Source organism: Neophocaena asiaeorientalis, unplaced genomic scaffold, assembly GCF_003031525.2.
Source record: "Neophocaena asiaeorientalis asiaeorientalis breed wild unplaced genomic scaffold, Neophocaena_asiaeorientalis_V1.1 scaffold601, whole genome shotgun sequence".
Classification (NCBI taxonomy): domain Eukaryota; kingdom Metazoa; phylum Chordata; class Mammalia; order Artiodactyla; family Phocoenidae; genus Neophocaena; species Neophocaena asiaeorientalis.
In genome coordinates, this window is record NW_020174793.1 from 1,071,467 (window position 1) to 1,097,008 (window position 25,542).

A 25,542-nucleotide genomic window follows, 5' to 3' on the forward strand; every position below is an offset into this window, starting at 1 on the left:
CCACATGCCGTGGAGCAGCTGGGCCCATGAGCCATGGCCGCTGAGCCTGTGCATCCGGAGCCTGTGCTCCACAACTGGAGAGGCCACAACAGTGAGAGGCCTGCGTACCAAAAAAAAAACAACAACAACAAAAAATTGAAATATGAGTAAAGTTGCTAATCATAATTTTTCTTTCTATAAAAAGACAAAAACCACTTATATCAATTACCATCACAGTCCTTGGCTTTTCGTGGGTTTTCTAATTGAATAACAGCTGAAAAATTATAAAGTCAGTGTCCTTCTTCTTCATATAAACGCATATTCCTATGGCTGTAAAAATGATGAAATCCAAATTTAAGTGCTTTCCACATTCATAATTTCAATTAACCCTAGAACTAATCCTATAAATTAGGCTGGTATAATTATTTCTCTCAATCTTATGGGGAAAAAAAGAACAAAAAAGAGGCTTGATCCTTCGTCTTTTGGTACTTGGCATTATTTTGTGTCCTTTTTTTTTAGTTACAGTACTTTCATCTCACTTTTATAAATCCCCTGATCCTAGCTCTTTTCTCCTTTAATTTTACAGGTTTTCATTTTCAAAGCATTAACCATGTTCAACAGATACCTCCCCTCCCTCTAATCTTTGAACTTCCTCTTGTCTACAACAGAAACTATGGAAAGTAATTTATACAGAAGACAAGAGAGGAAGTGAAAGGCTAACGAGTTTATTAGAAGTCAGAAAAGTGATTGAAAAAGGGAAGAAGGTTCAGAATTTCAGAAGGAAATGATGGATGGTTGCTCATGCAACAAATCTTGGTGACTTCTTTTCTCTTTCACTTCATCCATCCTGTTAACTCAGAAATAATGCTACTTTTCTAGAAACTCGCTTCTACGTCAAGAGTCACCTTTTGCCAAAATCAACATTAGACGCTGGCTGATTCTTGTAGGAGAAAATTACATTCTCTTTGTAAAGACATTAGAAATAATATTTATTTATTTTTAATGGAAAAGAATATCTCCTAAGGATCACTAGTTATTTGAGGAAAAACTTTATTTATTTATTTATTTTTTGCGGGCCTCTCACTGTTGTGGCCTCTCCCGTTGCAGAGCACAGGCTCCGGACGCGCAGGCTCAGCAGCCATGGCTCATGGGCTCAGCCGCTCCACGGCAGGTGGGATCATCCCAGACTGGGGCACGAACCCGTGTTCCCTGCATCGGCAGGCGGACTCTCAACCACTGCGCCACCAGGGAAGCCCTGAGGAATAACTTTAATACAAAGTATTAAACAAACATAAAAAATGTAAAATATAAAAACAAACATAAGAAAAGTGACTTAGGAATAAATTCTCTGAAGTGTTCTGATCTGTGTTAGAGTTTTTATCACTGATGTCCCCAGAATTAGATAAGATACTGTGTCTTTGAAAGCAGAAAAGATCTTATAAACAGAAACATTTGAAGAATAAAAGATGTTCTTAAAAATTAAAAATGTAATAGCAGAAAAAAATTTTCAAAAGATATTAGAGGATAAAGTTGAAGAAATATTTCAGAGTACAATGCAAAATGATAAACCATTGGAAAATAGAAGAGAAAAGATAAAAAAGTAAAAGGATATTCCAGAATGTCCAACATCCAAAACAAAGGAGTTCCAGAAACAAAGAACACTGTAAGCAAGAATCAAAACTATCAGAGAAATAAATCAAAAGCATTCTTCAGAAAAGAAGGACATGTTTTTCCACATTAAAAGGTTTACTGAGTGCCTAGAACTATAGAGGAAAAGAGATTCCCTTCAATAACAAAGATCATGTAATTGTAGGGCACCAGAGAGAAAGAGAATTTCTAGAATCATACTCCTTGATAACAACTAACAAAAACTAGAATCTAACAGAACCAGACTTTCAAAATTATTGTCATCCTAGAATTCTCTACCCAGCCAAGCTACCAATTAAGTTTGGAGGTAAGACAAAGTCATTTTTAGACATGCAACATTTCAAGAAATTTATTTCCTATGCCTGCTTTCTCAGTCAGCTCCTGGAGGATTTACTCTATCCTCCAGGGAGTAAACTAAAAAAGAGGAAGATCTGGGATACAGACAGTAAGGAACCCAACACAAGAGCAAAGCAAACAGAATCCTTGGAATGATGCTAAAAGGAAGATTCAAAGACAACAAATATTCACGAAGTCTAGGTAGCAACTGGTCCAGATGAGCAGATCAGAAGGTGACAGGCAGATTCTTCAAGAAGCTAAAATTGAAAAAAAAACCACATAGTATGTTGAATGTATTAAAAGAAGATTCATACTGAAGGAGATTAGTTTTGTTGAATTTCATAAATACATAGAACATTAAGCATATGAATACAGAAAGATGATTTTTAAAGACTGGGTTGCAGGACACAGGGAAGCTGTACCAGAAAAGACACCACAGTATAGTATATACTACTTGTCATAGTTATAGCTAGCACCTGCATTGTCGTAATGTAAATAGCTACCTAACAAAAGTTATGATATAACTATACTGGAATGATAAGAGACCATGAAGCATGTGTGTGTGTGTGTGTGTGTGTGTGTGTGTGTGTGTGTGTGTGTGTGTATGAGAGAGAGAGAGAGAGAGAGAAGGATGTGAAGGTAAGGTGGGAGATTGTGAAAGTGAGCTAAATACTCAACTTTCATAATGGGAAGTCTGTAGATAATACCAAATCTGAAAAAGCAAGAAATAGCAATATTATGAAGTTATATGGATGTAAGGATTTAAATTATAAAATAACCAGCTAAAATAGTTGAAATGTATTTCCTCTGGGGATCAGGATATGGAGAAGGTGAAGAATAAGGGACTGTTGTTTTTTGTAACAAGCTTTTAGAGTCTGTAAACATGCACATACATAACTTGGGTACAATTTAAAATGGAATCGGAAACAAAACAATAGCTATAGAAAGCAAAATAGATATATAAATCATTCTCTTATTACTTAATAAAAGCTATGGATACATTATCTAAAGATCTATCTTAAAAATTACTAGTATTATAGCACATGTTTGGCTATGGCCCTTAATGTCATTTTTTTAAAAATTACGTAGCTGTCAGTAAAACATCAGCCTGGTTAGTTTTGAAGAGGCCATGGCTGGCTAAAGGGTTCACTGCTGAACGAAAGTCTATGAAAAAGTTTTGTGAATATGGCAGCAGACTCTTGAAGCTCCTTGGAGAGCCACAACCTATTTCTGAGTTGCTAACATTTTGCTAACTTCTTTGGGCATCACACTGCCATTGTCAACATTGCCTGGAGCTTTGGTATAAAGATGGATAAGGGTTAGTATGGAAAGAAAATTAGTTTCTCTTAGCCTGGCCACATCGGAGGGGAAGATGGCTTATGGGGTCTTTGGATCTATTTAAATTCTCTTTATATGGGGAAGTTTGTGACAGTCTTTGAAGAGGGATGGCTTTTAGAACATTTATAAAGAGAAGAAGCATCTATGACATTAATCATCAATCACACCTTTCTTCTTCTTTTCAGGCTCCCCTTTAACCTGGCTCTTCTGTATTCTGCAGGAACTTGTCCTTTTTGGGTTTCCAGTTAGTGATAGTGACAAAGCTTCAGCCCTTCAAACTCAAAAACACCTTAAGACATAAAATTATGAATCACTAGGGAAAAAAATCCTCATTGTAGCATTTCGATCAGAGGAGGAATCACTGTTTCTTATCACAGAACGAAAGCTGACATTGAAGACTGGCCTCCTCTTTGACCACGGTCTCCATCACAGACTCATTCCTTCCCACTTACCACCTGGATCACAACTTTCTCAAGTTACCAGTGATTTTTAGAACAATGCCTAACAGAGTCCAATCCATTAATTGTCCCTGTTAATGAAACCTACGCTGTGGCTGTTGATCCCTCTGCTGGCGAAAGCTCTCTACCTATAACTGACCTCATCACACTCTCCCCAAACACACTGTCCCCTGACTCCTGCTATCCTTCCATTTTCAGCATGTCACTTTCTCCCAGAAGGTAGGTTAGATGCCCCTGCTATAAGTTTATCATGACAATTAAACAGCTGATAACAAGGTAATATGCTAATTGCCCATTTCTCCCTTTGAACTACAAGATTTTTAAGGACAGAAAGGTTTCTTTCTTTTTTTCCACCATTGCTTTTTTCCAGACCTTATATAATGCCTGGCCCTGGCATAGGAGGAACTCAATAAATATATGTTAACTTGAATGGATTTGCTATTTTCCTACTTATTTTTTATATTTTTACACTGTATGTCATAACGGTGACATTTTGGGTCTTTCTTATATCTATAATATCTGCGATTGAAAAACACACATTAATCTCTGTGTGCATGGCACAGAGAGATTATGGGAATTGCCAGAATCTCCACCCCAAATTAAAATGTCAAAATCTGCAAAGTGCTTGGCTTTCTAAAAAGAGGAGTTCTTGGAATCCATTAACAAATAAATGCATCTTCATTTGTATTATAGTTGGTCTAGAGATGATGAGACAACATCTAATATACTTGAGGATTGCATTAGATGAATGGTAGGTCATTTTACACACTAAGATGCTCTTAATATGATTTGTTCACAATCTTTCTATTTTATTACAGCCGGGGCACCGACAATAGACTGACCCACCGGCGGCAGACAGTTCTCCGTGAGAAGGGGAGAAGGTTAGCTAACCGAGGACCAGCATACATGTTTAATGATCACTCAACAAACCTATCTATTGAGGAGGAACGCTTTTTAGATGCAGCTGAATATGGCAACATCCCAGTGGTAAGGAAGATGTTAGAAGAATGCCTCTCACTCAATGTTAACTGTGTGGATTACATGGGCCAGAATGCCCTGCAGCTGGCAGTGGCCAATGAACATCTGGAAATTACAGAACTTCTTCTCAAGAAAGAAAATCTGTCTCGTGTTGGGGATGCCTTACTTTTAGCTATTAGTAAAGGTTATGTTCGGATTGTGGAAGCCATTCTCAGTCATCCAGCTTTTGCTGAAGGCAAGCGGTTAGCAACCAGCCCCAGTCAGTCTGAACTCCAGCAAGATGATTTTTATGCCTATGATGAAGACGGAACACGGTTCTCCCATGATGTGACTCCAATCGTTCTGGCTGCCCACTGCCAGGAATATGAAATTGTGCACACTCTCTTGCGGAAGGGTGCTCGGATTGAACGGCCTCATGACTATTTCTGCAAGTGCAGCGAATGCAACCAGAAACAGAAGCATGACTCCTTCAGCCATTCCAGATCTAGAATTAATGCCTACAAAGGCCTGGCAAGCCCAGCTTACCTGTCATTGTCTAGTGAAGATCCAGTCATGACAGCTTTAGAGCTTAGCAATGAGCTGGCAGTGCTGGCCAACATTGAGAAAGAGTTCAAGGTAGGTCTTTAAGAGTCGAAGTCAAGGTATATTTACAAGCTTCCACTATGTACTCACACCCTGTTAGGTATCGTAGACAGTAGGCAATTTTACATTTTTTTTTTTTTGCCAACAAGCTCATTATTATATAGAGTAAAAGTTGTGATCACTACCATTTGGAGATGATCTACTATACACTAGACATTTTGCATTTATTATGTCTAATTCTTATCACAACCTTGAGAAGATCTTAGTTCCTTTTCAGATGCAGAAATGGAGGCATAGAAAGGTTAAGTAAGGCCCAAGATCCACAACTGGTAAAATGACAGAGCTGGGATCAGAATCCATGGATGCTGATCTCTAAAACCCAGATTCTGTCTGCTGTAAAACACTGTTTCTATATTCAGAGCATGGTGATAGCTGCTGTTGAGGTCAGACAGATGAATATGATAAAGGAAGTCGTAGTTTGACTTGAGAGACAGATGCATGCATGCATAAATATGGTATAAAGAGAAATGAAACTACTAGATAGGACTATAAGCTGTGTGCTGTAATGGTTCAGAGAAAGCAGTATTTAATTCACATTAGGTGTCGGGGAAGTTACATGTAAAATGGTGTTTCAGCTGTATATGGCAGAATGAGTAGCATTTTGGAAGGCAGAGAATGAGGGAGAAGATATTTTAGGCCAAGGTAACATCCAAAACAAAAGCTTGTCGATATGGAAGAAGTAGTAGCTTCGAGGGAAGTTTGAGCAGTCTCTGAATAAAAGGTAAGTGGAGAGATACCGTGTCAGATGCTGCCATTTTCCCCATGGTTTGTGCTACATCTGGAAAGGATGAAAGTTCAGATTCCTAGTCTAAGGTCACACACCTACACACATACACCTTTAAATTCCCTCCATATGTTATCTGACCTGTCTTACAGTGTTCATCACGTTCTGCTGTACATTACTGTTATTTAGGGTGAGGTTTTCTCCATTACTCAGCTATACACTGCTTGGAATCAGGGCTGATTCATCAAATACAGTATTACACAAAGATAAATATTGGTTTTATTTTCTCTGTTCTCTATGCTATGAGAAAGCATGTCTCTACGTTCCACACTTTGGGGGTCTCTCCTGTGCAGTTTCTTGGTGCCTCTGTCATTGAAGGAACACTGTTAAACCCAGCATGGTATGTCATGTGTCCATCTATCCTTGGGTCCTATCCATCCAGGCAGAGAGGGGGAGGTAAATGGTGACTGGAACCTTTCAATGGCCCCCAGGATGGAGGATGCTGCTTTTCCTTTAGCTACCTGGCAGCTGAGGGTACAGGATAAGCAAATGATCACTTACAATCCTGTCTCAGTCTTTCCTACTTCTCACTTTACTCCCATGACTCAGTGAGTCAGAGAGCTATGCTATCTTCAATTAGAGAAGTTTCTTCAAAATCTGATTAATATTATTTTAAAATTTGTATTTAATTTTTTTGAAATTTCACTGCTTAGGTTTCAACATCTCTGTTTCTGTAATTGTATCTTTGTTTACACACTTCTCTAGACCACAGAAGAATATTACATTCTTAATTCATTCGTTCACTTGCTTACATCTTTTGAGCCCATGTTTGTACCAAATATTGTACTGGGGAGAGTTGAGAAGGGAGGATGGAGATGTAGCACGAACATAAAGACAATTCAGTCAGTAATCCTACCCTCAATTAGTTTGTAATCTAATAGGAGAGGAAAAGACCTGTGTGTAGGAACTATAATATAAGGCATGACCTTGTAGAGTGAGGGGGCGGGCAGGTGGGCCAAAGGTGAGAAGAATCACATCTAACCAGAATGTGAATTTTTCACTGTCCCTAAATGCATTGCATAATGTAAGAGCCCCTTTAGGATTAAGAGGATTTAAGGATCCGGACGTTCCTTTATTTGTTCACCACACATTGTTTCTGCTCAGGTGGTGCAAGGTACATGGATCAGGCACTTTCCCTCCGTTCATACTTTCTCTGTGTAGTTCCACTCTCTTTAGCAGCTACCTAGAGCCTCTACTCAGGCTTACTCTCTGCTTAATGCCCTGCCTCTGAAGGTTTGAAGGCAAATAAAAAACAAATCTCTCGGAAAACACATATCTCTTTAATAGTATTTTATCCCTAATATCTTTTAAAAATCCTTCGCAAATATTACATTAGTTTACTGTTAAAAGAGGATAGCAGCTCAGAAAAATGTTTTAAAAAGTATATCCTAGAACTCGACAATCAGCAGTTTTTCTAATTAGAAATTTGACTACAAAAGTTCTTGTATTACACAAGGATAAAGGCCAGTTCTTGACTTTTTTAAAAAAGTCTTTGGCAAATACAAAATCAAAAAGCACAAGGTTTTCTTTCTCACCAGACAGAACACTCTAAAACAAATATTTCATTCTCCAGCCTAGTTGGGTCCACAGAGGCAAGAACAGCCTCATACGAGGATGAGCTGCCATTGCCTTTGTGTGTAAACTCAGGGAAAGCACATCCTCCATCCACCATCATCCACGGTGTTGTGATGCTAAACCTGTTCCCAGCAGCCCAGCCTCAGTTTACAACAGGATGGGACCTGACAGGGCTAAAGAGATTGGTGTCTCTGGTGAGATTTCTTGCTAAGTCTGCTGCTCTACTCTTCAAAAGTAACTTCTCTTTTCTTACTTTAAAAGGATACAGTTGATCCTTGAACAAAATGGGTTTGAAGAGTGCGGGTTCTCTTATATGTGGATTATTTTCACTAAATATAGACTACAGTACTACACAATCCCAGGTTGGTTGAATCCATGAATGTGGAACTGTGAATACCGAGGGTCCACTGGAGAGTTACATGCAGGTTTTCAACTGCACAGAGGATGGGTGCTCCTAACCTCTGCTTTGTTCAGAGTATATGGTCATGTTAGAAAATAATAATATAAAAATGAAGAAAAGTTTAAAAATCATTTCTATTTTGCCACCAAGAAATAAACACTGATACTGCAAACACGCCAGCACATATCCTTCTATTTGTATTTTTAGTAGTCAAGTCCCTTAGAGTCTCAGGGAACAAAGATTGCAGAGTCTGGACCACCTGAGGCCTGGGATGCCTCACAGGGACCTGAGAGATTGTATTGGCCACAGGCAATCCTTTCTGCTCATGGTCTTCAAATTCTTTTGCTTCTTTTTCACCTGAAAGACATTTGAAAAATTCTGTGCTTATGTGCACATTTTAAAATTGGCATCTAAATATTTTTATTTTTAAGTTTAAATATTTTTAAAAGATATAATTTCTGCATAGTGTAAATATTGACATTTAAAAATAGAACTCTTAGTGCTCCTTCAGATGTATCTAGGGACCTTTAATTGCTGTGATTTTATGCATAACATCACCTATTTTAAAAATAAGTAAACAACCTCCTTTTTAACATTCAGAATAGCTACATCTTTCCTTTTCTCCTTGAGCTTATATTTCCAGTCCAGTTTCCTCCACAAATATGATTCCTGATGTAATAGCTTTTTATTGTGTAAAGTCCTTTATAGATCACCCAATTACATATATATTATATATATGATATATATTATATAACACATATTAGCAGTATATTTGATCAAAACTACATAAGTTGAACATAATTTTTCAAAATAACAAATATGTACAAATTTTGAAAAGTAAACTTTAAATATATGACACAGTTCTTATTGGAAATGAATTTTTAATGGGATTAATCGTGTCCATACTTTTGTTGTATAGTTAGTGAAAGAAAAAGTTATAGCCTGCTAAAGTAACTTGATTTGTCAGCTATCATATTATTTTAGTTTTTGTTAATAGGATATATAAATTAATAAAATTAAATATAAATTATTTTATGTAATAAAATTAAAAGAGCTGACTGTAGTTGGAATAACTATTTCTTGATGTGATTTGATAACTGCCTTACTGAATTATCCACAATGAATCTGAAAAAAATCACATAAAAGTTTTATCCATGTGTTTTAGCCAATATCCTATGAAAATTTTGAGTCCTGGAAACCCTTCCAAATCACATTAAAAGGAATCATCCTCCTAACGTTTTCTGCCTTGCCCATTTGAGATGTCTTTCCTTTAAGCTAATAATACATCCAAAAGCTGAGTATTAATAATTTAAAAGAATCACATTTAAATACATGAAGAAGTGATTTTTGTATTCAGTATTCCCTACTGATACCTTCTTTGCCATCCTCTCATTCAAGAAGGATGCATTCTTTGACAGTTGTTGAAGAATGAAGAGGCAAAGTACATTAAGCAAAAATTATCATTGTTCCTATCACTACACTGCACCATACATCTAAATTTAGAACATCCCAACATGAACCAGCATGTTGTATTTCTATCATTAAACTTCATCTTCAACAGGAGTGTGTATTAGGGCAGGAAAATACAGGAAGCCCCTCAGATCTATGGTACCTGGGTTAATTATTAAAGGGGAATTCTCCATTGTTTGCTACATGGGTGAGTGAGAGTGGGGAATTATTTTGTAAAGGGGTGAAACATCTATTTTCAAGGAAATCAGTTTTAGGAAAGTTGAAGATCTGGAAATTTATTCCCTTAAAACTATCAGTGTTCTCTGGCCCCTTGGAAAGCCTTCACATATCTCTGTTCGGGGCTTCCCTGGTGGCGCAGTGGTTGAGAGTCCGCCTGCCGATGCAGGGGACACGGGTTCGTGCCCCGGTCTGGGAAGATCCCACATGCCGCGGAGTGGCTGGGCCCGTGAGCCATGGCCTCTGAGCCTGTGCGTCCGGAGCCTGTGCTCCGCAAGAGGAGAAGCCACAACAGTGAGAGGCCCGCGTACCGCAAAACAAACAAACAAACAAACAACAGGAACAAAAAAAAAATCTCTGTTTGAAGGCAACTAATCTATTTTATGAGAGTTAGAGAATGAGAACTTTCACAAAGATTTTGTAAACTCCAATATATAGCTTCTCTAAGCTCCTCCTAAATTCTCCTTTTCCATAATTAACCCATAGTCCTTTAACAAAAGAGGCCGGAGTAGTTGCTACTGAATTCCTCAGGCAATTGTAGTCTTGCACCTTGAATCTTCTAAACCTAACATATTGCACTCATTACCCGTATCATCAGGTCTGGAGCTGGCTCTATGTGGGGGTGACAACCAGACCACAGCAGAGAAATCTAACAATTAGATGGAACCACAGGAATAAGAAGAAAACCGATAGGCCTGAGGGATTGTAGGTCTTCAAAGTGAATGGGGGAGAAACGAGATTTAAAAGATTTCACCCATTCAAGTTTAATTTTTATACTGATTTTTTTTTTTATAAATTTATTTTTTTATTTATTTTTGGCTGCGTTGGGTCTTCGTTGCTGTGCACGGGCTTCCTCTAGTTACGGCGAGCAGGGGCTACTCTTTGTTGCGGTGTGCGAGCTTCTCATTGCGATGGCTTCTTTTGTAGAGCACAGGCTCTAGGCGGGCGGGCTTCAGTAGTTGTGGCTTGTTGGTTCAGTAGTTGTGGCTCATGGGCTCTAGAGCGCAGGCTCAGTGGTTGTGGCGCACGGACTTAGTTCCTCCGCGGCATGTGGGATCTTCCCGAGACAGGGCTTGAACCCGTGTCCTCTGCATTGGCAGGAGGATTCTTAACCACTGTGCCACCAGGGAAGCCCTATACTGAATTTTTATAAATAATTTTTTGCTTTGGTAGCAAGAAACCTCAGCCACCTTAAACTTAAAACTTAGGCTAAGCCTAATTTTGGCAACAAACACCAAATCGATTAAAAAAACACACACAGAATTTTGACTGTTTTTGATTCTGGTGAAGCAGAGCATAACTCCTGGTTTTTCTCCTTGACTCAAGACTAAGAATTATCATAAAGACAAGGAGATCAGTACCAGGGATGCTTTTTCAGCAAATTCATTCTCCCAAATTCAGAACTTCCTTTTAGTATATCAATATGTACCTATGACTTATGTCTCTAAACCCTTTTTTGAATATATTTATATTTTAGGTTGTTTGTGGTAATAAACAAGATTTCCTTTAATTACCCTAAAATTACCCCCTCTATACATCAGAGTTTGCCCTCTTCCCTGTCATTCTAGATAAGCAGCTTTTCTGAAGCTTTTCCAGATCCTTCATGTCTTCCCGGGGTGTGTGTATCTAAATAGGCACATGGCCCTCCAGATGCCTCTGCCACTGACTTTGAGGAAAGGGAAGACACTCTGCTGTGTCCATTTTTAAACTGTTGCTATGTTCTGGCATTCAAAATGTTCAAAAATTCCTGGCATTATTTGAAAAAGAAATACCCTCTAAGAAACTGACTGAGCTGAAAAGCAGTTTTTGTTAGCAGAAAGGCAGTGTGACTCTTATCAGACCTTAGCAGGGTGACAAAGGTGTCACTTGCATGCTAAATAGCCTACAGAAGCACAGGGCAGGGATCCAGACCAAAGGGGAAGGAGGAAATGGACCATTGTTGAGCTTCATGAATCATTCTAAGTGATTTACACTCTAACTTTATGATATAGCAGCATTTAAGTTCTCCATAATTAGGAGAAACTATCAAAAGGCCAGAAAATAAAGTAGCCTTTCAAGATCATAGTTGTTAAGTAGCAGAGCAAAAATTCAAACACAGGTATGTTTTATACCCAGTCATGCTTTATATGACACAACAAAAGTTTTGGTTACCTGCTATGTGCCACCCACTGTGCTGGAAACTCAAAGGTGAGTAAGATACAGTCTTTGTTCTGAAGGATATTTGAGTCTATTCAAGAGAGACAGATACATGAACAAATGCAGTTAAGTGTATGAGTCTGTTTGTTCTTGCCTTTGAATTTCCGATCAGTTTAAATAGATGGGCAGGAAAAATCCATTCTGGCAAAATTTTAGATCTAAGGCAAGTCAACAGTTAGGGATGGAAGTTACGTGCAACAGTGTATACCCTGAGAGACCTCAGCCCCTGAAGCACATATTTACCTTCATTGCTGCTCTTCAATCTTCCTGGCTTCAATGGGACCTGAGAATTTCTATGTGAAGGAAAGGATAAAACCTGTTTATCAAACACTCTATTAAGTTAAATAAGTATCCACTCTTGTGGCAACAATCAAAATAAAAGTCAGTAGCGTCTGACAAACCTAGGAAAATGTCTGTCTTCAATTCTTGTTTGAAAATGTATCTCATCTCTTTTTACTTTTTCTTTAGAGTAGTGTCTGATTACCTTTTATGTCCCTCACAACCCCACATATCAGGTGCTGTAAAAATGCTTGTTAATCATCCTCACATCAGCTGTGACAGGGTTCAATGATCAATGTGCCATTGAGTGACAATTATTCTGAAAAGCCTTAGAGTTACTTATGGTCCCAAGAAGCAGGACTGGTTAACTCGATCACTAGATAGGTAATGATACTCTGTACTTTCTTTACTCTTTAGGAACATAATCTCATTTTACCAAACTCCCATCTTAGTAAGACTGCTGTATCTATCACAGCACGAGTTGCTGATTGCTTGCTGAACATTTGTAGAATATTTGTTGAAAGAATGAATGAATGAATAATCATTTTATTTTCAGTACATTAAAGCGATATCCAATGTTGATGAAAATAATCCATAAACAATCTACAACAGGAATAGAAAAGAGTTTTATTTGAGGACTATAGCCTGGAAGACAGCCTCTCAGATAACTCTGAGGAACTGATCTGAAAAAGCATGGTTTTCAGCACAGTTTTATATCTTGTCAGAACAAAGAACATTAAACAAATCAGGGATATGTTCCTTCAAGGTTTGAAAAAAAAACCCAACAGATTAGCATGTACACAGCAAGTCAGTATGGCCTTGGCACCTGGAAAGGGAGTCTTATCATCGAAGGAGAGCCAGCATTGGCCTCCCAGGAAGAGAGGCATTTAATTGTTACTTTTAACATGGATATTCTTTACTTCTGGTCAATGTGCCCTTTACTTAATAATTAAAGCAGGTGTACAATGTATGTTTGACAGGCCACAAACAGGCAATTTTAGTTAGCATAAAATTCAAGTTAACTCATGTATAAGCTAGAATGACTTACCCATACCTCAGCATGTGGAAATATCTTTTATCCCCAGGAATCCCATAATGGCTTTATTATTTTTTAGCACAATTTTGTGCCTAGGTATTTAGACTACTTGGATATTGTTTATGAAATGTTGAAAACAACAACAATAATAATTGCCATTGATTCATCCCAACCCTGGGCCTGGAAGTGGCATTTGTTATCTCATTAACCTTCACAGTAACCCTAGGAAGTAGGTACTTACATTACCCCTGTTTTACACATGAGAATTTTGAGGCTTTAAGGGATTAAGTAATTTGTCCAAAGTCATGCAGCTAGTAAGTGTTTGCACCTAGTATCAAATCCAGGTCTGCCCTTCTCCAAAGCCCACAGGGTTGATTAGTGAGAATTAAGGCATGCATTTTCCCCCACCCTCTTGATTTCTATCAAGCAAATGTTATTCTATGTATAGATCCAGACATTAAAATTACACACCATAACATATCTTCTACTATGTAAAATCCAACTAAGATGACCCTTTGACAGGGTGCTTTTAACAGGGTATTTCATGTCTATTAATCTCTAAACTCTGTTCTATTAACCCACTATCAGTCATCTCTTTATAACTCAAAGGTTAATGGGCAAGCACCCACTTCTAGTTTATTAACGTATGGTGTGGGTGTGTGAGCCAAAGGCCGAACCGCCAGCTTCACTTTTTCAAAACACCAAAATCACAGTGCTGTGTCTGGCTAATGAACTGCCGACATCTCATTGTAAGCCAGTTTACATTTCAATCTGAGAAAACTTAAAATATGAAAATATTTGTAAATGGATTCCCAAGGTAAAAAAAACATGCATTTCTAAAAGCAGTCTTATTCTTTATTTTATTTTTTAATTGTTGGTTTTTGTTTTGTTTTTGCTTGGAATATATCTTGAGAATTAGCAGTGAATTGGAAACAATTTTTTAAGTCAAGATATGAAACAGCACAGAGCTCCTGTACTTTACTTTTTCAGTCTATGTGGTTTCTACTAAAAATGTTACTCTACACTTGAAGGGTCATACCCTCCTTTGAAATGTCTAATTTCACCTATGCTTTTTTGGAATTTGAGAGAGTACTGGTTTTGAGTCTTACATTTTTATCTCCAAAAGGACTAAAGATACATCTAGAATTGAGCACTATAAACAAGAAAGGCTAGATGCATTAAACTCCATAGGTACTTACAAATGTCAAGAAATGGCCTGTTTTCAGATCTTGCCTTTGATGATATAAATAAAATAATTATGTTTTATCAAATGCTTGCTATGTGCTTTGCAATGTGTGATTTCTTTAACAATTACTCTCACTAAGCCTTAGTTTTCTCATCTGTAAATTGAAAATAATAATAGCACCTACCTCATAGAGTGATTTGAAGCTACCTAAGTTCACATGGCTAAAAAACAGAAGAGCTGGGATTTGATTACAGGTATATCTAACCTTAAAAGCCCAAGCTCCTAACCACTATAATATGGAATAGTGTGCATGGACAGCATATGTATTGATACTTCCACACCTCAAAGTTCTTCCCCATGACCTTAATTGACTATTTCATGACAGGGGTAGAGCTGTTTCCTTGTGACCTTATTTATACTATCTGACCAGATACCTGTTTAGAAGTAGTTTGAGCCATTCTCAGTTAAGACAATTTGTTTTATTAATTTTCTTTTATAGAATCTGTTTGAACCTACAGTTAGCAAAGTGAAACTTGGCATGATTTACGGAGAGGAGCCCAAGAAGGTGCTTTGCAAATACCCAAGTTGAAGCTGTTTTCCATTTAGCCGCTCTGCAAATATTACCTATTGATTCACATCCAGAGCCTCTCATATTTCTCCAACATCTTTTTCTCTTGATCCCTGCAAGGAATCTTTCTTTTTTTTAACATCTTTATTGGAGTATAATTGCTTTACAATGTTGTGTTAGTTTCTGCTATACAACAACGTAAATCAGCTATATGTATATATATATATCCCCATATCCTCTCCTGCTGGAGCCTCCCTACCACCTTCCCTATCCCATCACTCTAGGTCGTCACAAAACACCGAGCTGATCTCCCTGTGCTAAGCAGCAGCTTACCCCTAACCATCCATTTTACATTTGGTAGTGTATATATGTCAATACTACTCTCTCACTTCATCCCAGCTTCCCCTTCCCCCTGACCATGTTCTCAAGTCTGTTCTCTACGTCTGTGTCTTTATTCCTGCCCTGCCACTAGTTTCACCAGTACCAATTTTTTAGATTCCATATATATGCATTAACATATGGTATTTGTTTTTCTTTTTCTGACTTACTTCACTCTGTATGACAGACTCTATGTCCATCCACCTCATTACACATGACTCAATTTCGTTTCTTTTTATGGCTGAGTAATATTCCATTGTATATATGTGCCACATGTTCTTTATCCATTCATCTGTCAATGGACACTTAGGTTGCTTCCATGTCCTGGCTATTGTAAATAGTGCTGCAATGAACATTGTGGTACATGACACTTTTTGAATTATGGTTTGCTCAGGGTATATGCCCAGTAGTGGGATTCCTGGGTCGTATGGTAGTTCTATTTTTAGTTTCTTAAGGAACCTCCATACGGTTCCCATAGTGACTGTATCAATTTACATTCCCACCAACAGTGCAAGAGGGTTCCCTTTTCTCCACACCCTCTCCAGCATTTATTGTTTCCAGATTTTTTGATGATCACCATTTTGACTGGTGTGAGGTGATACCTCATTGTAGTTTTGATTTGCATTTCTCTATTGATTAGTGGTGTTGAGCATCTTTTCATGTGCTTGTTGGCCATCTGTATGTCTTCTTTGGAGAAATGTCTATTTAGGTTTTCTGCCCATTTTTGGATTGGGTTGTGTGATTTTTTGATATTGAACTGCATGAGCTGCTTGTATATTTTGAAGATTAATCCTTTGTCAGTTGCTTCATTTGCAAGTATTTTCTGCCATTCTGAGGGTTGTCTTTTCATCTTGTTTATGGTTTCCTTTGCTGTGCAATAGCTTTTAAGTTTCATTAGGTCCCATTTGTTTATTTTTGGTTTTATTTCCATTACTCTAGGAAGTGCATCAAACAGGATCTTGCTGTGATTTATGTCATAGAGTGTTCTATGTTTTTCTCTAAGAGTTTTATAGTGTCTGGCCTTACATTTAGGTCTTTAATCCATTTTGAATTTATTTTTGTGTGTGGTGTTAGGAAGTGTTCTAATTTTATTCTTTTACATGTAGCTGTGCAGTTTTCCCAGCACCACTTATTGAAGAGGCTGTCTTTTCTCCATTGTTTATTCTTGCCTCCTTTGTCAAAGATAAGGTGACCATAGGTGCGTGGGTTTATTTATGGGCTTTCTATCCTGTTCCATTGATCTATATTTCTGTTTTTGTGACAGCACCATACTGTCTTGATTACTGTAGCTTTGTAGTATAGTCTGAACTCAGGGAGCATGATTCCTCCAGCTCCATTTTTCTTTCTCAAGATTGCTTTGGCTCTTCAGGGTCCTTTCTGTTTCCATACAAATTGTAAAATTTCTTGTTGTAGCTCTGTGAAAAATGCCATTGGTAGTTTGATAGGGATTGTATTGAATCTGTAGATTGCTTTGGTTAGTATAGTCATTTTCACAATGTTGATTCTTCCAATCCAAGAACATGGTATATCTCTCCATCTATTTGTGTCATCTTTGATTTCTTTCATCAGTGTCTTATAGTTTTCTGCATACAGGTCTTTTGCCTCCTTAGGCAGGTTTATTCCTAGGTATTTTAATTTTTTTTGTTGCAATGGTAAATGGAAGTGTTTCCTTAATTTCCTTTTCTGATTTTTTTGTTGTTAGTGTATAGGCATGCAAGAGATTTCTGTGCATTAATTTTGTATCCTGCTACTCTAACAAATTCATTGATTAGCTCTAGTAGTTTTCTGCTAGCATCTTCAGGATTCTCTATGTATAGTATCATGTCATCTGCAAACAGTGACAGTTTTACTTCTTTTCTGATTTGGATTCCTTTTATTTCTTTTTCTTCTCTGATTGCTGTGGCTAAAGCTTCCAAAACTATGTTGAATAATAGTGGTGAGAGTGGGCACACTTGTCTTGTTCCTGATCTTAGTGGAAATGGTTTCAGTTTTTCACCATTGAGAATGATGTTGGCTGTCGGTTTAATGTGTCATTTAAAACTTGTGTTTCCTTATTTATTTTCATTTGGGTTGATCTGTCTGTTGGTGTAAGTGGGGTGTTAAAGTCCTCTACTATTATTGTCTTACTGTTGATTTCCCCTTTTGTTTGTATTGATTTCCCCTTTTATGGTTGTAAGCATTTCCCTTATGTATTGAGGTGCTCCTATGTTGGATGCATAAATATTTACAATTGTTATATCTTCTTCTTGGATTGATCTCTTGATCATTATGTAGTGTCCTTCCTTGTCTCTTAAAATAGTCTTTAGAGTCAGTTTTTCTGATATGAATCTTGCTACTCCAACTTTCTTTTGATTTCCATTTGCATAGAATATCTTTTTCCATCCCCTCACTTTCAGTCTGTATGTGTCCCTAGATCTGAAGTGGGTCTCTTGTAGACTGCATATATGCAGGTCTTGTTTTTACATCCATTCAGCCAGTCTGTGTCTTTTGGTTGGAGCATTTAATCCATTTACATTTAAGGTAATATTTGATATGTATGTTTCTATTACCATTTTCTTAATTGTTTTGAGTTTGTTTTTATAGGTCTTTTTCTTGTCTTTTGTTTCCTTCCTAGAGAAGTTCTTTTAGCATTTGTTGTAAAGCTGGTTTGGTGGTGCTGAATTCTCTTAACTTTTGCTTGTCTGTGAAGCTTTTGATTTCTCTGTCAAATCTGAATGAGATCCTTGCTGGGTACAGTAATTTTTGTTGTAGTTTTTTCCCCTTCATCACTTTAAATATATCTTGCTACTCCCTTCTGGCTTGCAGAGTTTCTGCTGAAAGTTCAGCTGTTAACCTTATGGGGATTCCCTTGTATGTTATTCCTTGCTTTTCCCTTGCTGCTTTTAATATTTTTTCTTTGTGTTTAATTTTTGTTAGTTTGATCAATATGAGTCTTGGCATGTTTCTCCTCGGATTTATCCTGTATGAGACTCTCTGTGCTTCCTGAACTTGATTGACTATTTCCTTTCCCATGTTAGGTAAGTTTTCAACTAAAATCTCTTCAAATCTTTTCTCAGACCCTTTCTTTTTCTCTTTTTCTGGGATGCCTATAATTCGAATGTTGTTTCACTTAATGTTGTCCCAGAGGTCTCTGAGACTGTCCTCCATTCTTTTCATTCCTTTTTCTTTATTCTGCTCTGTGTCAGTTATTTCCACCATTCTATCTTACAGCTCATTTATCCATTCTCCTGCCTCAGTTATGCTATTGATTCCTTCTAGAATATTTTTAATTTTAGCTATTGTGTTGTTCATTACTGTTTGTTTGCTCTTTAGTTCTTCTAGGTCCTTGTTAAACATTTCTTGTAATTTCTCTATTCTATTTCCAAGATCATCTTTACTATCATTACTCTGAGTTCTTTTTCAGGTAGTTTGCCTATTTCTTCTTCATTTATTTGATCTTTGGGTTTTTATCTTGCTCCTTTGCCTGCAAGATATTTCTCTGTCTTCTCATAATTTACATTTAAGGTAATATTTGATATGTATGTTTCTATTACCATTTTCTTAATTGTTTTGAGTTTGTTTTTATAGGTCTTTTTCTTGTCTTTTGTTTCCTTCCTAGAGAAGTTCTTTTAGCATTTGTTGTAAAGCTGGTTTGGTGGTGCTGAATTCTCTTAACTTTTGCTTGTCTGTGAAGCTTTTGATTTCTCTGTCAAATCTGAATGAGATCCTTGCTGGGTACAGTAATTTTTGTTGTAGTTTTTTCCCCTTCATCACTTTAAATATATCTTGCTACTCCCTTCTGGCTTGCAGAGTTTCTGCTGAAAGTTCAGCTGTTAACCTTATGGGGATTCCCTTGTATGTTATTCCTTGCTTTTCCCTTGCTGCTTTTAATATTTTTTCTTTGTGTTTAATTTTTGTTAGTTTGATCAATATGAGTCTTGGCATGTTTCTCCTCGGATTTATCCTGTATGAGACTCTCTGTGCTTCCTGAACTTGATTGACTATTTCCTTTCCCATGTTAGGTAAGTTTTCAACTAAAATCTCTTCAAATCTTTTCTCAGACCCTTTCTTTTTCTCTTTTTCTGGGATGCCTATAATTCGAATGTTGTTTCACTTAATGTTGTCCCAGAGGTCTCTGAGACTGTCCTCCATTCTTTTCATTCCTTTTTCTTTATTCTGCTCTGTGTCAGTTATTTCCACCATTCTATCTTACAGCTCATTTATCCATTCTCCTGCCTCAGTTATGCTATTGATTCCTTCTAGAATATTTTTAATTTTAGCTATTGTGTTGTTCATTACTGTTTGTTTGCTCTTTAGTTCTTCTAGGTCCTTGTTAAACATTTCTTGTAATTTCTCTATTCTATTTCCAAGATATAACTTTTGCTTGTCTGTGAAGCTTTTGATTTCTCTGTCAAATCTGAATGAGATCCTTGCTGGGTACAGTAATTTTTGTTGTAGTTTTTTCCCCTTCATCACTTTAAATATATCTTGCTACTCCCTTCTGGCTTGCAGAGTTTCTGCTGAAAGTTCAGCTGTTAACCTTATGGGGATTCCCTTGTATGTTATTCCTTGCTTTTCCCTTGCTGCTTTTAATATTTTTTCTTTGTGTTTAATTTTTGTTAGTTTGATCAATATGAGTCTTGGCATGTTTCTCCTCGGATTTATCCTGTATGAGACTCTCTGTGCTTCCTGAACTTGATTGACTATTTCCTTTCCCATGTTAGGTAAGTTTTCAACTAAAATCTCTTCAAATCTTTTCTCAGACCCTTTCTTTTTCTCTTTTTCTGGGATGCCTATAATTCGAATGTTGTTTCACTTAATGTTGTCCCAGAGGTCTCTGAGACTGTCCTCCATTCTTTTCATTCCTTTTTCTTTATTCTGCTCTGTGTCAGTTATTTCCACCATTCTATCTTACAGCTCATTTATCCATTCTCCTGCCTCAGTTATGCTATTGATTCCTTCTAGAATATTTTTAATTTTAGCTATTGTGTTGTTCATTACTGTTTGTTTGCTCTTTAGTTCTTCTAGGTCCTTGTTAAACATTTCTTGTAATTTCTCTATTCTATTTCCAAGATCATCTTTACTATCATTACTCTGAGTTCTTTTTCAGGTAGTTTGCCTATTTCTTCTTCATTTATTTGATCTTTGGGTTTTTATCTTGCTCCTTTGCCTGCAAGATATTTCTCTGTCTTCTCATTTTGTCTGATTTACAGTATTTGAGGTCTCCTTTCCCTAGGCTGCAGGTTCATAGTTCCTCTTCCTGCTTTTCTCTTCCCACAGTGGAGAGGTTGGTCCAGTGGCTTGTGTAGGCTTCCTGATGGGAGGGACTGGTACCTGTGTTCTGGTGGGTGGAGCTGAGTCTTTCCCTCTGCTGAGCAAGGCTATGTCAGGTGGTGTGTTTTGGGATGTCCGTAAGCTTAGTATGACTTTAGGTAGTCTGTGTGCTGATGGGTGAGTTTGTGTTCCTGTCTTGTTTGTTGTTTTGTGTGAAACATACAGCCCTGGGAACTGCTGGCATTTGGGTGGAACAGGGTCTTGGATTCAGATAGAGGCCTCCATGAGAGCTCTTGGCGATTAATCTTCCCTGGGGCCAGGAATTCTCTAGTGGTCCAGATTCCTGGACTCACTGCTCCCACCCTAAAGCCTCAGACCCGACTTCCAGTCCCACAATAAAGGAGATTAAAAAAAAGAAAGACTAACAAAACCCCAGACAAATGGTAAAAAGTAAAATCAAACAAAAACAGAAGCAAGGAAACACACACACATACAAAAGAAATAAAAATAGAACCAAATAAAACAAAAAGCAAAGAACAACCAGACAAATAGAGGAACTCAAAGGCAAAATCAAACAATTAGGATCAAAACTAACAAAAACACAAAACCAAAGCAGTGTGCCAACTGAAGAATAAAGTAAGGAAACAGAACCAATAAAAAGGATTAAAAAATAATAATAAGATAAAAAGGGAAAAAGCACAGGACAACAGAAAAGCAAAGTAGAAATGGAAATATTTTTTAAATAAATAATATATTAAGGAAAAAGAAGAAGAATAAAAATAAGGGAAAAGAACACAGAACAACAGAAAAGCAAAGTAAAAATAGAAATATATATTTTAAAAAGTTATAAAACATGAAGATCCCAAAAGACTAAATTAAAAAAAAAAAACTAAAACAATAACAACAAACAAAAAAAGAAAGAAACAAACAAAAAAGCCAGAACCAACAACAGAATGAATGAAAACATGATAAAATTCTTAGTAATAATTATGTTTCCCTGGGGTGTCCACTGTAAGTGTCCTTGCACATGCAGTGAGACACAGCCCACCTCTGCCTCCCCAAGAGGCCCTCCTCTGCCTCTGGGCTGGTCTCTGGACCTGCTGTGGGCCCTGTGGGAACCACTCAGACTCTGATCAGACCTAATTCTTGCGTGTGCTGGCCCCCAAATTCCACAGCTGCCAGAGCTAGACCGTTTTCATTTGTGGAAACACTCATTGTCTACTCAGATATTCCATAGACACAGGGTCTACCTAGCTCATCACGGGGATTTAATCTGCAGCTTGAACAGCTGATGGAAAGATTTTTGATCTTCTTACTTAGTCGCCCTGTTCCTGAGGTTCAGCTTTGGTTTTATCCCCACCTCTCCCTGTGGTCCACCCACAGGAATCTGATCCTGAGGCTGCCTTGGAGCTCTTGGGTCTGCCCCTGTGAGGACGGGGTGCAGAGATGGTATGGCTGCTTGGATCACAGGACCCCTGGTGGCACCAAATGCGCAGGGAAGCTGGTGGCCACGGGCACAAGAGATATGGCCCAAGTGAGGGCCTTTTCTGGTGCTCAGCATAAGGTATGTGAGGGCCAACCCTGAGAAGGCTTCTTTCATTGGTGCCGGTGTGTGGGGAGAGAGAGATTACAGTAGCGGCTCCTCCCCCTGTAATAGCGCCCTGTTTTCATGGCAGTCCAGTCTTCCTCCACAGGCATTCCCTGCTGTGGATTTCCTCCCTCCCGTCCCCAGTCTGTATCCCCACAGCCAACAGTAGTTCTCACTCCGGGTCTCTTCTCCAATCCCTGCAGTCCAGCTCCCAGCCCCCTTGCACACCTGTGAACACACATCCCAGTCTGGGGCACATAGGGCTGTGGTACAGACCACCTGTATATTTCTCACTCTGTCCCGTCTGCCATAGATCAGCCACTTCACCCTCTTCTGACAGCCTCAAATGCTTTTCCCTTCTGTCCCAATTGATTTCCCTGTTGGAGGGGGGGGGTATCCCTGAATTCGGGAATCTCTCCTCTGCTTCAGCTCCCCTGCCCCGAGGTGCAGGTCCCATCCCGCTTCCTCTCCTCCTCCTTCTCCCTCCTTTTTTTCGTCCTACACAGTTATTCAGGGATCTTTATAGTCCCTTCTGGTGTTAAAGGTCTTCTGCTAGTGTTCAGCTGGTATTCTGTGAGAATTGTTGCATCTGTAGATGTATTCCTGATGCATCGTGGGGAGAAATGAACTGCATGTCCTCCTACTCCTCTGCTATCTTAACTCCCCCTGCAAGGAATCTTTTCATCCTACAACACAATGGTGGCTTCAAGATGGAGGAGACAACTAATTCTGAACGTGCAAAGCTGGCTTTAAGAGTAACCTCTGCCATGGAGGCAGTGACCTCAAGGGACCTTAGTTTTTTTTTGTTTTGTTTTTTTGTTTTGTGGTACGTAGGCCTCTCACTGTTATGGCCTCTCACATTGCACAGCACAGCCTCCGGACACGCAGGCTCAGCGGCCATGGCTCACGGGCCCAGCCGCTCCGCGGCATGTGGGATCTTCCCGGACCGGGGCACGAACCCGTGTGCCCTGCATCGGCAGGCAGACTCTCAACAACTGCGCCACCAGGGAAGCCCGGGACCTTAGTTTTTGGATGTGCAAAGTGGGACTAGTATTTTCCTGGCTTGCCTCCCAGTTCTTCATAGATCAAAATAGAGAAGCATTCTACAAAAAGACAAAGTGGCATCATTCTTACAGGCAAAGGGTTTAGAGCAAAACAGGGTTACGTTTAAAGCCTCATTTTGATACTTAGTGGCTGCATGATCTTGAACATATTATTTAACCTAAGTGATCAAGGCAACTGTGAAGATTAAATGATATGATTCACTTGGAATGCAACAAGTTCTAGCTAATAGGTTTTCTTTATTAACATTGGGTTATAAATGGCCTTATTTCAATGTAAGAGAATAAAGAGGAAGGAAATATCAGAAAGACCTGAATGAAGGTATGAATGCATGGTGTATGTAAGTTCAAAATGAGTTTTTGGTGTTTAAATATGATCTGTACTCTCTAAATCTTCCCAAAATACCATTAGTTCATCAGCAGTAAATAACAGTGAAAGCATTTTCATTAAATTTCCTTTTCTCCAAAGAGAAGAATCTCAATTTGCAGACTTTATATTAGATCTTGTCTTTTGACCCTGTGTTTGGTACATAAAGTTCCTCTGTAACAATTTAGTAAATAGATAAGTGATATATGTTTTCTTTTGTCTAGCAAATATATATTATGTGCCTAGCTGATGAAGTTATGAACATAAGAGATATATGTATACAAAATAGTATGAGCATGCTGTGGGAAATGTTGCTTACTTTATATTTCTCCTGAATCAGCAGATGAGTTTGGCACAGTGCAGTACTTTTTGATAACTTTGGTTATGTTTTAGACAAATTTCCTCTTTCAGAATATAAAGAAAATCTTTATTGTGCTAAGATATTTCAGAGATCGCTCAGCAGAACAGCAATTGAAGATGTTAAAAGAACAGTAAACCTAAAAGGAGAGGTTTTTTCCTCTAAGACCATCAAATCACTGATAAATTCTGCAGCATAACATAGTAAAATTTGCTACTTCTACATTATTGTTTTCTGCTTTGCTTTGTCTTTCCTAGAATGACTACAAAAAACTGTCAATGCAGTGCAAAGATTTTGTTGTTGGACTCCTCGATCTGTGCAGAAATACCGAAGAAGTAGAGGCCATTCTGAATGGGGATGTTGAAATACACCACAGTGGTGGAGATCACGGTCGTCCAAATCTCAGCCGTTTAAAACTTGCCATTAAATATGACGTAAAAAAAGTAAGGTCAGGCCTGAAGCCCCTTTTACATTATTTCAGTTTTTATTGGTGCTAAATCAGGATGAAGGAAGGGTTGGCATAATTAGATTGAGCTGTTTTTTTCTAATTAATTGCACTAGGTAGGTTCTCCAACAATTCTAAGTGCCTGGTTGTGAGGCATTTAACCTACACTAATGCCAGTCTTTAAAACCTAGACTTGTTTATGCAGTGATTGACACTTTCTTTTACTTAAATAATGATATAAAAATGACTTTGTGTGTTCAAACTACAAGGCATTTGTTATAGGATAGGAACATCATTATTTAAGACCCAACTCGGTTTTCCCATTTGTTAATATATTCCAATTCCAGACCAATGCCTTCTATTCCTTCTTTAGAGCATTTGAATCTCCTTCATCTTTATTTGTGGAGTATTTTTATCTCTGTCTTCATGTGGTGCCCCCTATCCTTGACTGCTTTCTTAGGTTATGTAAGATATCTTTAAAAAAACCAGTTTTTATAGGTAGGTTTTCTAATAAAAGTAACACAGACTTATGGTAAGCTTTCAAACAATATCGACATGCCCTCTTTCTGTCTTCTCAATTCTTAACGGAGAGTGGTTAATCAATATTATATTTCTCTCCATAAATTTATACCTTGGACATCTTCACATATCAGTAAATAAACATCCACTTAATCTTTTCAAAGGCTGCATATCGTTATGTTTATTTACATTGTTATGTTCATTTAGTCAGTTTACTATTTAAGGGTGTTTATTATTTTCTTTATTTTTTTTGTTATTTCAAAACATTTGCTAAATTTCCTTCAAAAAATGTATACCAGTTTACACATGTCAACAGTATGTGAGAGGGATTATTTCTTCCACTCATAATGGGTATTATTATTTTTTAATTTTTTTAAAATAGATCTTTATTGGAGTACAATTACTTCACAATACTGTGTTAGTTTCTGTTGCACAACAAAGCGAATCAGCCATATGCATACACATGTCCCCATATCCCCTCCCTC

General features: G+C 37.9%; 1 protein-coding gene across 2 annotated transcripts in view; it reads left to right on the plus strand.

The window, feature by feature from the left end:
* The window catches only part of TRPC6 (transient receptor potential cation channel subfamily C member 6), a 116,674-nt gene that overhangs the window by 60,941 nt on the left and 30,191 nt on the right, over positions 1-25,542 (plus strand). For both annotated transcript variants that reach the window (XM_024760362.1, XM_024760361.1), the window contains exons 2-3: positions 4,577-5,351; positions 24,351-24,536. In XM_024760362.1, the coding sequence (XP_024616130.1) occupies positions 4,577-5,351; positions 24,351-24,536 (961 nt within the window). The remainder of the gene's footprint in view (positions 1-4,576; positions 5,352-24,350; positions 24,537-25,542) is intronic.